This window comes from Balaenoptera musculus, chromosome 13 (genome assembly GCF_009873245.2).
Source record: "Balaenoptera musculus isolate JJ_BM4_2016_0621 chromosome 13, mBalMus1.pri.v3, whole genome shotgun sequence".
In the NCBI taxonomy this organism is placed as follows: domain Eukaryota; kingdom Metazoa; phylum Chordata; class Mammalia; order Artiodactyla; family Balaenopteridae; genus Balaenoptera; species Balaenoptera musculus.
In genome coordinates, this window is record NC_045797.1 from 77,413,309 (window position 1) to 77,425,975 (window position 12,667).

The following is a 12,667-nucleotide window of genomic DNA, read 5'->3' on the forward strand; positions in this document are numbered from 1 at the left end:
TTTTTTCACTTATTTATATTATTATCTATTGCATCTCACATTACTTCATGATATATTCCAAGTAGTGTGCTTAATTAATTCAGTACATTAAAAATGAGGCGGTATAATGCAGAATGAATTTGTCTGTGGTGGTGGGAGAAGTAGAATTGGGAATGAGGTAAATAGTCCGTGGCAGATTCAGAAGCAGCAGCAATTTACCTTTTTTTTTAACCACTCTTTTCTATTAATAATTCCAGTTCTGTTATGACTGTTCTCACTGCTGTTAGCCCCTACTTTGATATGAATGGGAAATGTGAATTACTACATACTCACAATAAAATTGAAAATTTAGAAATTTATAGTCCTTTGTTAAAATGCTTTTGGTCTCTTATCAAATTTCCTATGTACATGCTTGCTGTAATTAACCCTTGGCGATTGATTTTTCTTCTTGAACTTTTTTTTTATTGAGAATCTGCATATTTGTTACTATTCCTGCTCTGATGGAGTTTGCTTTCTGTGAGGGGGAAATGATATGTCCCTTAATTTTAATTTTTTTATTGTAAATAAACAAATGTTAAAGACTATGAAGAGCTTTATGGATATATTGAAAATCCCAGAGGAGCTTTTTTTTCTATTTTTATATATTGCAGGATATTAAAAGTATTTTTCTTTGCATCTGTTTATATGTCTCTTTAGCCTATTAGAAACAATTTTACTATTGTAACCTAAAATTAACTCTCAGGGCATTCATGTGTGTTTTTAAAAATCCATTATCATTAAATTACAAAGTGATTCCTATTTTAAAAGGTAGGATCCTTCAGTGTCTGTTAGATGCAAGTTACCATGGCAACCTAACGGCAAACTGCAAATCCCAGGCTAACCACAGCAAATAAAAAACATCATTTTCATGTAGCACTCTGTCTTCTGTCTTGTATAGAATCTCACATTCGTTGTGAGGAGCTAATCACATTTACCTTCGTGCCCCTTGCTCCCCCCAATTTTACTTGAAAAACTACCATTTTCTAATGGTAAAATACTAAAATCAGTCAGCTGATGTGTCTGCTAACTGCAAGATCGTGTATTAAGCATTAATAAAAACAGTGTCTAAAAGGGCATTTAATGTTGGGAAAACCAAAAAGTAATGCGTCTTCTTTGCTCTTCTATAATAAATAAATTACTGTAATTGAGAAAGGAATAGAGGTATGGGTGGGAAAGAAGGAAGTGTTGGGAAAATAATAGCCTGGTGGTATTCTAGGGAATTTAAATTAGCAACAAGTTGAAACTAATATACATTAATTCGTGTTATTAAATAATTTGAGAATTGTTTGATTTTCAAGTTCTGACTTGTGTAAGAGATTCAAGATAAACATTAAATTATTTGTAAAAAAGATGGTGAATATTATGTAATTGTGACTGTAACACTAGTACTGTCTCAAAAGGCATTTGTTAAATGTCCTTCTTTGGATGTTAACTAATATGCCTTTTAAGTGGTATTTGATTTATCATGATAAATTAGGTTCCTTATTGCCTTCAGGATAGGATAAAGTCCCAAATTTTTTAATGTTGTTTACAACAGTTCTTCTCAGACTTTAATGTGCTTGTGAGTCACCCGAGACCTTGTTAAAATGAAGCTGCAGATTCAGTTGGTTTAAATTGAGGCCTGAGATTCTGGATATCTAACATGTTCCTCGGAGATGTAGACGGCTGCTTGATGGTCCTGGGACCACACTTTGAATATCAAGTCTACCAGTCATTCTATGGCTGGCTTCTTCTCTGCTGCCTTATTACTGGTAGCTATGCCTTGTCATTTATGGCACTGTGTCATGGACATGCTTACAGTATCCCCTACAGTAGCAGTTTGCCAAGTGTGGTCCAGGGATCCATGAGACTCTTTCAAAGGGTCTACAAGATCAAAATTGTTTTCATAATTATTGTAAGATGTTATTTCCCTTTTTCCTTTTCGTTCACTTGTGACTATACAATGGAATTATCCAGAGGTTACAGACACGTGATGCTGCCATCGCTCTGACGACTGATAGAATGTGTACTTGTGTGTTGCTTGTTTTAAAAGTTTTTCAATTTTAATTTATAATATGGTAAATATTGATAGATTTAAACAAAAGCTCTTTGAGGTCCTTGGTACTTTTTAAGACACCACAACCTTTGAGAACTGCTGCCCTATGGTTTTTTTAGGCCATGGACACAAAGACTCACATCTAAACTTTACCAGAGCTCTTTCCATAGCTTCTGGTGGCTGTTCGGCTAGGGCGGGAGTTTCAGCCCCCCACGTGGACACTGCAGTGGGGTGGCCTCCTCACCTTTCCGGGCAGTGGTAAAAGGCCTCCTCTGACCCCATCCAAGGGGGAATGGGAGTAAGTAGCATCCAGTTACCCCCTGTTGGGGGTGGACATCTAAGTTCTCCACCTGATGCCATCATCATGGCTCCCTACTTGGCCTACACAGCCTCCTCTGAAACCAGCTTCACCGGGGTGGAAGTCCAGGCTACCCACTTGGCCTTTGCTGGTGCTGTGGGGGAAGAGGAAGGGCCAACAGTTCTTTTAGTGGTATTTGACTGGAGTAGGGTGATTATTGTCTAAAAGTTTCCTGTCTTGTTAGGCTCCCCTTTTCCTGCCCCTTTGTCTAGAGAGAGCAAGCTTTCATTAGGCATTTTTGTTTTTCCCTGCACCTGTTGGTGTTTCCCCAGTTGCTGGCCTCTCCAAGTCTGGGATAGTTGAGGCAAAACAAAAACTCAGGGAACCACCACGGTGTCATTCCTTGGGTCACGTGGTTCCTAGCCAGTCTGCCTCCTTCTTCAGAGTCGTCTTATGTTTGCTTTGTAGTATATAATTTTCAAGGATTTTAGTTTTACTAAGCAGGGGGAATAGGGAAAATTACATCTATTCCATCTTCCTGGAAGTGGAAGTCTCTGATTGCTTTTATTAACTTGCACTTTGAGATAAAGAATTAGAGACTGAACTCCAGCCCCACTGCATATCTCTTATATTGGGTTGTATAAAAATATATGAAAACATTAAACATTAAAATATTTTCATTAAAGAAGAACTGGGTTTGAAAAACGCAAATAACTACTTTTGGGAGAAAAAAGTGTAAATTTAATTAAATAGAATTGATGTGAAAGGAGTCATGACCACAGCTGAGGATTTTGCAAAACAAGGTAATTTTGTGTAGTAAATTTGAAGGTTTAAATTATCAGTGTTCTGGAAAATAAAATTATAGCAAACTTGTTCTAGGAAGATATAATGAATCTGTAATAACCAGTGTACAAAAAAGAAATTGAAATGATTTCATAAAATTAAAATAGTCTCCAACATCTAATATCTTTAAGCTTAGTTCTTTCTCACTTTCAAAAAACATTTCAGTGTCATGCCAGAGTGGTGATTTCAGAGCATTAAAAAGATGAGGAGGGCTTCCCTGGTGGCACAGTGGTTAAGAATCCACCTGCCAATGCAGAGGACACAGATTCGAGCCCTGGTCCGGGAAGATCCCACATGCCGCGGAGCAACTAAGCCCATGCGCCACAACTACTGAGCCTGCGCTCTAGAGGCCACGAGCCACAGCTGTTGAGCCCGTGCACCGCAACTACTGAGCCTGTGCTCTAGAGCCCGTGAGCCACAACTACTGAGCCCACATGCCACAACTACTGAAGCCTGCGCGGCTAGAGCACATGCTCTGCAACAAGAGAAGCCACCACAGTGAGAAGCCCACGCACCGCAACTAAGAGTAGCCCCTGCTCACCCGCGCGCAGCAATGAAGACCCAACGCAGCCAAAAATAAATAAATAAAAATAAATATATTAAAAAAAAAAAAGATAGGGAAACTACCCAGTTCACTTAATGAAGCATGCATTGTCACAATAAAACCTGTCAAAGATAGTTCCCCAAAGTAGTTCCAACACAGTATGTATAGATATTTGATGTTTCTGCAAAATTGGTTCTGTCAGTGTAACTTTGGGAAGCAGTGGATAAAAATTAAACACTGTACGAATGTCCGTCTCGCCCGCCCTCCTCCTCTTGCATCCCTGCTCTAGGGTCCCTGTTCTCCGTCTACTTTATGCCGTCTTTGTAACACCGCTCCACTAGCCCCCCAGCCTCCCCCCCACACACACACACTTCAGCTTGGCTGTCTTGCCCTGCCGGTACATCAGCAAGTGGAGCTTTCCTCTCTTCTACTGAGAACTGACTTGAATCTTTCAATCCAAATGCATGAGAGAGAAAATCTCATTTAATCCACTGCTGCCCAGGTACCTGGTACAAGCAGGGCTGCTATAGTATAGCACTAGGTGCACCTAAATAGGTTGAGAGTAGAGCTATTTTTCATATTCTTATATCTTAGAAATTTTTTATTACCTATGCTGTGGATTTTTCTTTCCAGTTATTCAGCAGTTATTGGGTACCTATCATTTTAGATCTCTAAGTGAATTTTTAAGAGAAAAATGAAAGCAACATTTGGAGTAGTCAACCATTTAATTTCAATCAAAGACCATCAGCTTTGACTTGACGTGCAGCATTTATATGTTTAGAAATCTTGATGATGTTCATTTTCTAGGTATAAATTTTATAGTATATCAGTAAAAAACAAAAACAAAACCAGACAATCAGCATGGGCTGTTTCTTTAGAGAAGAGTTAAAGGACACTATTGATGCTAGGCAACACTGCTCCAAATATGCTTCTTTGGGAAAATAATTAAAATTAGTTTTATGTGATTCACTATTTATAATTTATAAAAATTGGATGATTGCTCTGGAATCATTTCAGAGGCAGTATGCCATCTCTATCAATAGATCCACAGTTTCACAAATAAGATCTTTTACCTTTTGTGAACTTAGGAGTTAAAACACTTAGGTAGGCCCATATGAGTAAAAACCTTGGTCATGAATCGTTCTGAAGTAAAATCAACTAGTGTAGCATATGCAGATTTTTTTTTTTTTTTTTTTTTAACAAAAATGTATTATCTTATACTTTTGTAGGTTAGAAGTCTGACATGTCTGCCTGGGTGAAAATCAAGGGAGCGGTAGGACTGCATTCCTTTCTGGAGGCTCTTGAGTATCTGTGTCCTTGCCTTTCCAGCCTCTAGTGACCACCTGCATTTTTTGGCTCACGGCCCCCTCCCTCCATGCAGATGATAGTTTTACTTTTTTTAAAGTAAAAATGAATGGATATAGTCCTAAAACTTAAGCTTTGCCTGTCTTGTTTTGTTAAGTTTTTTAATGTATATGGAACAATCTTATGGATGCTATATATGATTTTCTTCATTGTCACTAATATTTGTTTAGACCTGATGGCCAAAAGAAAGGAAGGAAATTTCTTCTCTCCTGGAAATGCCAAAAGACCAAGACAAGAAGAGCTGGATGATTTTGATAAAGATGGTGACGAAGATGAATGTACAGTTTCTTTCACTAATGGTACCTCTACTTTGGTGAGTGCAAAATTACAATATTATGTCTTTTGACTTGCATGTTTCTCATGTCTGGTTTATATGTCATATTCTTAATTCAGTATCAGGAGCTGGGTCTCTGGCTGCAGAGGAAAAGTAATATGAATTTTAAAAAGCTGAGATAAAATCACCTGACTAATTTTGAAGTTTATGTTAATGATTAGAAAAAATTAGTAGAGAAAACAATGAAACTAGGAGCTGGTTCTTTGGAAAGATCAATAAAATTGACAAACGTCTACTAAGATTGACAAAGGGGAAAAAAGAGAGAAGACACAAATTACTAATATCAGGAATGAAACAGAGGATATGACCACAGACCCTGCAAACATCAGAAGGATAATAAGGGAATACTGTTAACAACTCTACACATATAGATTCACAGCTTAGATAGAGTGGACCAGTTCCTCGAAAAGCACAAACTATCACAATTCATTCAATATGAAATAGATCATTTTAATCACTCTGTAACTATAAAGGAAATTTAATTCATCGTTTAAAAACTCCCAAAAAAGATATCTTCAGTCCCAGTTGGTTTGATTGGAGAATTGTACCAAATGTTCGGGTTCAGGTTCAGGTTCGGGTTAGCATTCAGGAGCGATTCTTAGACTTAACATCAAATGTACAAACCATTAAATGAAAAATTGATAAATTGGACCTCATCAAAATTAAAAACTTTTCTTCTGCAAAAGACCCTGTTATAAGGATGGAAAGTCAAGCCAGGAGAATATTTGCAAATCACATGTCCAACAAAGTTCTAATATCTTGTTTGTATAAAGAACTCTCAAAATTCAGCAGTTAAAAGCAAATAATCGGATTTGAGAATGGGCAGAAGACATAAAAGAGACATTTCACTGAAGAAGAAGATATACAGATGCAAATAAGCACATGACATGATGTTCACCATAATTTGTCATCAGGGAAATGCAAATTAAGACCACAATGAGATATCACTACATACCCATCAGAATGGCTAAAATTTTTTTGAAAAATGACAACACCATATGCTGGCAAGGATGCAGAGACACTGGATCATTCAGTGGTGGGAATGTAAAATGATATAGTCACTCTGGGAAATAGTTTGGCAGTTTCTCTAAGAAATTTCACATGCAACTATCTATCATATAACCCAGCATCTGTCACAGAGAAAAGAATATTTATCTTCACACAAAAATCTATACACGAATGTTCATAGCAGCTTTATTCATAATAGCCAAAAACTGACAATCCAGATGTCACACAGTGAGTGAGTAGTTAAACATGCTGAGGTGCATCTATACCCTGAGATACTACTTAGCAATAGAAAGCAGTGAAGTACTGATACAGGCAAAAATGGACAATTATGCTGAGTGAAAAAAAAGCCAATCTCAAAAGGTTACATTCTGTGTGATTCCACTAATATAACATCTTGAAATGACAATGTTTCAGAAATGGAGAACAGATAAGCGGACCAGGGGTTAAGGAGGGGGTGGATTGGGTGGGATGTGGATGGGGCTCTAAAAGGACAACATGAAGGATACTTGTGATGGAAATCTTCTGTATCGTCACTGTATCAATATGAGTATGCTGGTTGTGATATTGTACTGTAGTTTTCGAGATGTAACCTTGGGCAGAAACTGGGTAAGGGATTCACAGGATCTCTCTGTACTGTTTCTTACAACTGCATCTGAGTCTTCAATTAGATCAAAATAAAATGTATTTTTAAAAAGTCTTCAACCACGATTTCCAGTATTCTACTCATACAAGAATGTAAATGTTTTCTGCTTTTTAATAAGCTGGTGTCTAGTAGAAGAGAGCCAGGGATTTTTTAAATAAATGACTAAAAAGGCTGGAGACGTTAAGTGTTCTTTAAAACAATTTGGAAGGTTTGGTAAAATATGTGTGATTTATTTTCATATTTTTAACTACGAAGTCTGACCACTGTGTGCCGAACTTTTGCTTAAAGCATTTATAAACCTTCTCTAATTTAATTATGACATATATTCACAATATGAGAATTATAATTATATGCCCTCCCCGCAGTGGACATTTAGCAGTGTCTGAATATATTTTTGATTGTCACAACTAGGGTGGGGGGAGAGTGCTACTGGCATCTGGTGGGTAGCAGCTAGGGATGCTGTTAAACATCCCACAATGCACAAGACAGCCTCTGTCCAACAAAAAATGATCTGATTAAAATGTTGGTATTGTCCGTATTAAGAAACCTTGATACACTTATTGGATCCTATAAGGACTTTAGAATGAGTGGTTAATCATATAAGGTCTCCATTTAATATCATTTACTCATTGACTAAAGTTAACATTTAAAATTATACTTCCTGTAACTTTTTTCATTGGTAGCACTGCTGACCTTTCTCTTCTAGCAAATGATTGGATGATTGTAGTGAGTGAATTTGATTGTTTTCTCTCATTTTTTTAATTAATAGACAGCAGCAGATGTTGGAATAATTGAGAGTATTCAGCTCAGAAACTTCATGTGTCATTCGATGCTTGGACCCTTTAAATTTGGTTCTAATGTCAACTTTGTTGTTGGCAATAATGGAAGTAAGTGCTTTTGCCCTCCTTCTTATTTGACTTTGAGCAGTACATTGAGATCAGAATGCATTAACTTTTTAAAATAGGTGACTACTAGTGCTGATAAATCTAAGTTTTAGACCTCTGATTTGTGGTCATGAATTTTTTCAGTATTGCCTGCCAGTCTGCACTTTTAAGAAATGAGTTAACTTTAGGCTCATTATGCAATAGGGATAAACATTTCCTGCTTATTCTTCTGAGTCTATGTACCTTGGAACTCATACCACAGAAGAGTAGGCAAGCCATCCTCACTGCAACTGAGGCAGGCCTGTGTCTTTTATCTATTAAATGTTGTAACAGCGTGAATAAAGTGCCTTGGGAATCCAAACTTGAAAGAAGCTAATTCTTACTGTTGTGGCCAATGAAAGCTTTAAGAAGAGGTGGTATTTGTGGTGGTACTTGAATAAAGATGAAAGATTCTTTAGATCTTATTGGGGAAGAAGAAGCTGAGATGTTCCAGGCAAAGATTGCTCATCACCAAAGGTTGGGAGGGGTAGAAGCAGATGTATGTGGAGAGAGTGAACAACCTCATAGGGTTTTATCATATCATACGTGGTAGGGAGGGGCAGAAGCATACACTGGAGAATCAGTTGTAGGTGATGTTGTTGAGGATATTGACTGCCATGATAAATATTTGGGGATTTCGTTCACAAGTCAGTGGGGAAGCAGTTAAAGCTTTAGAGTATAGAGGTGACATGGTGAAGATTTGTGAAACAAACTGACCACATTGTAGAGAGTAGATTAGAAGGGGGAAGACATAGGAGTTAGACCAGTTAGGTAGCTTTTGTCGTAGACTCGCCAGATGTGAGATGTTGACTGCTTGACTGAGCCAGTACAGAGGGAGAGGAGCTTGCCAGGGTCCACGACTGGTGGCCGTGCTAGAACATGAAACTAGTACAGGTAGCTCCACGGTCTGTTTAGTTGTTGTTCTTTGTTTTCCCTACTCTATTCGGTCAAGAGGAAAGTATTTTCAGAAGGAGGGAATAGACAAAGGAACCAGAGCTACGGGGAGGTCAAACAGGACAAGAAGTAAAGACAGACTGGTGGGTTGGTTCTGCGGTTAGATCTTAACTCCTGAAACAGCGAAGTTGTTAATATAATGCAAGTGGTGGAGGCAGTGAATTTGGAAATGAAGAAAAAGGAGAGAGTTAGGATAGGGACTTGAAGGGCATTCCAGGAACTAAATTGGGCTAACCAGTGTGTACTTTGGTTAATTTGGAGTATATTGTGGAAGATGATTAGCTGATAAGAGTTGATTAATTTGGTTGATTGTGGAGTTGAGAAAATGGTTACCATAATTGTTAAAGATTTTGGAATTTTAGCTTGTGATATTTTATGTCTGTTAGGGTAAAAAGAAGTATACTCTTCAAAGAGCTAGCAAATGGATAATATTCAAATTAGGAGTAATAATTGTCAAAATATTATATAAAAACATTGTCTATATGACTGATAATTTTTTCATATTTAAGCTCATTCATTCAATAAATATGTGAGTGCCTATTATGGGCTAATATTGGAGATAAAGCAATGAATAAAAAACAACAGTCCTGTCCCTCTGGAGCTTGCATTCAAGGTTAAAAATAGTTTCTGGCTTCTGAGAATTTATGGAAAAAGTAAATTTTGAGTAAATTAGGATGTAAGAAAAATTAGATGAGTTAAATGTATATGGGTAATTAGAAAGATAAATTCATTTAATAGGCTGATGGGCCAAGATGACACAATGAGAGTTTTAGGTTGGAAAGGTATCAACCATTTTTTCCATTTCCTTATTAGTGGCAAAGATTTGATTCCTGAAATGTACTGATTTTTTTCTAATAGCAGCAGCTAAATATTTCATGATATGTACAACTTTTTGTTTGTTTTTGGCACTTGAAGAAAATTATAATTGAAGTATAATGTTTTATTTCAGAATTTTTTTTTACATCAAATTGTAGGAGTCAGACTTCTCTTTTCTCCCTCTAATGAACGTGATTTCTTCAACACCTGTTTCTTTAGGTGGGAAGAGTGCGGTACTCACAGCTCTCATAGTTGGTCTTGGTGGAAAAGCAATTGCTACAAACCGAGGATCTTCTTTGAAAGGTTTTGTGAAAGATGGACAGAAGTAAGTGTTTGTTTTCTACGTGTATTTTTCAGTTCTTTGATAAGAAGCAGCTTCTTTAGAATCCCAATTCATGTAGACATGGTAGGAAATGAATTGGCTTCCCGGAACTGGAGCAGCGATATCATATCTTTTCATTCCTTTCTCTTGCCCCCTGTTGCCAGCATAGCCCACTGTTGCCTGTTCACCTCTCCCGACAGAATGCTTGTGTCAGTTAGTGCCATGTGCCTGCCCACTAACACTCGTTTCTGTTACCTTTCTGGAAGAACGAGCAGTGATAAATCTGTGTACTTCTGTTTAAAGGAATATTTATAAATATTGGATTTTGCTGGCTCTTGACCCAAACCCAGCTTCAGCAAGTCCACGTCGGTATGATGTAGGCTAAGGCAGAGTTAGTGACCAGCCAAGGTGTCCCTAAACAGAATTTCAGCTCTAAGAATTTCAAAAAAGTATTCCATCTGTCTCTCATTTTATATCCTTTACGCAGGGGGTTCACCAGTGAGCTTGACTTGAGGACCAAGTCTCTTTGGGGTCCATCTTGACCCTTGGTGAATGGTCATATAACAACCCTCTGTGGCTTTACATTTGTATTTCTTTCTGTTATAGTTTGCCATCACCTAACTATATATTAATTGCTCAGTTTGCATCATCATAGACTCGTGGCCTTTTGGCTGTTAGGAAACTCTCTTCAGGCTGATCTCCTTATTCTTTTTAATTCTGCCTCAGAAAACTCTGAGGGATCCTCGTTTCTCCTGACAGCTAGATGTCCCAGACTCCATCATATCAGCTCCCAGAGTCAGGCCGCTCTTTCCTCTTTCACACGCCCGGTGCCCAGAACTTCTGGAACTTTGATAATTAACAGTGATATCTTTTTTTTTTTTTCCTTCATGTAACAGACTTTCCTACTGCTCAGTGTTGTATCCACTTAACTTCCCCCATTTTCCATTTTATTTCTAAAAAATAGAACGGGAACGGGATGTGAGTCAGGATTGCGGGTTTCTTATGTATCTCTCAGAAACCTTGGGAATCTTAACCCTAAGCCAGGGTTCCAAGTTGACTCAGGAGAAGGGAAGAAAAGATACAGAAAAAATCATTTTCCGTGCTGTATGGCCTTGAAAAAGAACTGTTCAGTAACAATTCTCCAGCTTATTTTCTGTCTCTCCTTATCTTACTTGGGTGCCAGCCCAGCAAGGTCTTCTCTCCCACAGTCTCCAAACAAAATTATGGCTGAAGTCAAAAATTAGTTATTTTAACACTTTTAAGGTAATGGTCTCAACTCTGCTTCAATTCATTATACTGAACTCTACATTTCTTAGTTGTCCAAATAGTTACCTAGTCTGCCTAGCTAGACAACACATTGATCTTTCAAATAGAAGCCTCAGGAAGAAATTTGTTTTTTCTGCACCATTAAATGTTTTATGTCTCAAGTAAAGATTTTAAATGTTTTTTTCCATATGGGAAGTAGCTGGATCAAAGCAGAAACTTCTTTCTGAGATGTGTCCTTGGAATACCATTAAAAAAAGAAAGAAAGATAAAGGCTAGCTTACACAAATCACCAACTTTGAAGGACACAGCTGCCTGTAGATAGGAACATTAAAATATTTTAAACAGTTAATAACAGTTAAAAGCTTTAACCTGAGCTCAGTCTCCTTTTTACTGACCTCGTCTAAAAAAGTAGCTAAAACGAGCTTTTCCAAACCCATTACTATTCCTCTGTCCTCCCCTTCCTCATTTAGAACATTTGGTATCTATAAAATTTCTCTTCTTTTATAGTCTCTGATTCTGTCATCACTTTTTTACAGAATCAGCTCATCGAGCTTTTCGGTTCTATTCTGCACCCAAAATCTATGAGGCTATCCCGTTTTTCCTGAGGAATGTCTTTCAGTCTGGCAGAGGTTTGAGGTGGTCCTCAGGACTCTGTCCCTCCCGCACATCTGAAACATTACACTCTGCATTTGTGACGCCTGGGCTCGGGGCTACCTTTCTAGAGGGTTTCAACTCCTCAATTAGAGACGCTTGCCGAATATGGTTAGGAGAAGCCAGACGACTGTGCCTGGAGGCTCTTGGCGCTGCGGCCTCTGATTATCCACTGAGGCTTTGCAGTGAGTGGTACAGGTGATGGAATTCTCCAGTGACCAAGGTCTCAGACCTCTAGCTGTTCAGGTTCTTCAGCAGGTTCAGTTTACTGTTCCCTCCCTCGGCCTTCCTAATCCTAGCCCTGGTGGCATTGGGATCTTTCAGGCCTGTTTTTGACCTCAGCTGTGGCATTGGGAGTGGATTACGGGGGGACAAAAACTCATGCTCCTGCTGTACATTCCTGACTTACTAGTCAAGGTTACAGGACTTACTGCAGATGAGCTGGCCACCCAGAGAAGGAACAGATGCATCCTATCTTTACATGACTTTTTCCTTGTTCCTTGTTCCTCGTGCCCATCAGTGCATGATGCTACCCGTCATCTCTGTGCAGATAGGTTCTCCTGGAGCTAAGCAAGAAGCCACATCCTTATGGTGGCGCTGCTTGTGTGTGTTGTCGTTCTGAAGGAACTCGCCGTGGCAGTCTCTCT

General features: G+C 38.3%; 1 protein-coding gene across 1 annotated transcript in view; it reads left to right on the plus strand.

The window, feature by feature from the left end:
* Positions 1–12,667, plus strand: part of SMC6 (structural maintenance of chromosomes 6) — a 76,038-nt gene that overhangs the window by 3,159 nt on the left and 60,212 nt on the right. The window contains exons 2-4 of the mRNA XM_036872878.1: positions 5,274–5,416; positions 7,858–7,975; positions 10,001–10,106. Of these exons, the coding sequence (XP_036728773.1) occupies positions 5,279–5,416; positions 7,858–7,975; positions 10,001–10,106 (362 nt within the window). The 5' untranslated portion in view covers positions 5,274–5,278. The remainder of the gene's footprint in view (positions 1–5,273; positions 5,417–7,857; positions 7,976–10,000; positions 10,107–12,667) is intronic.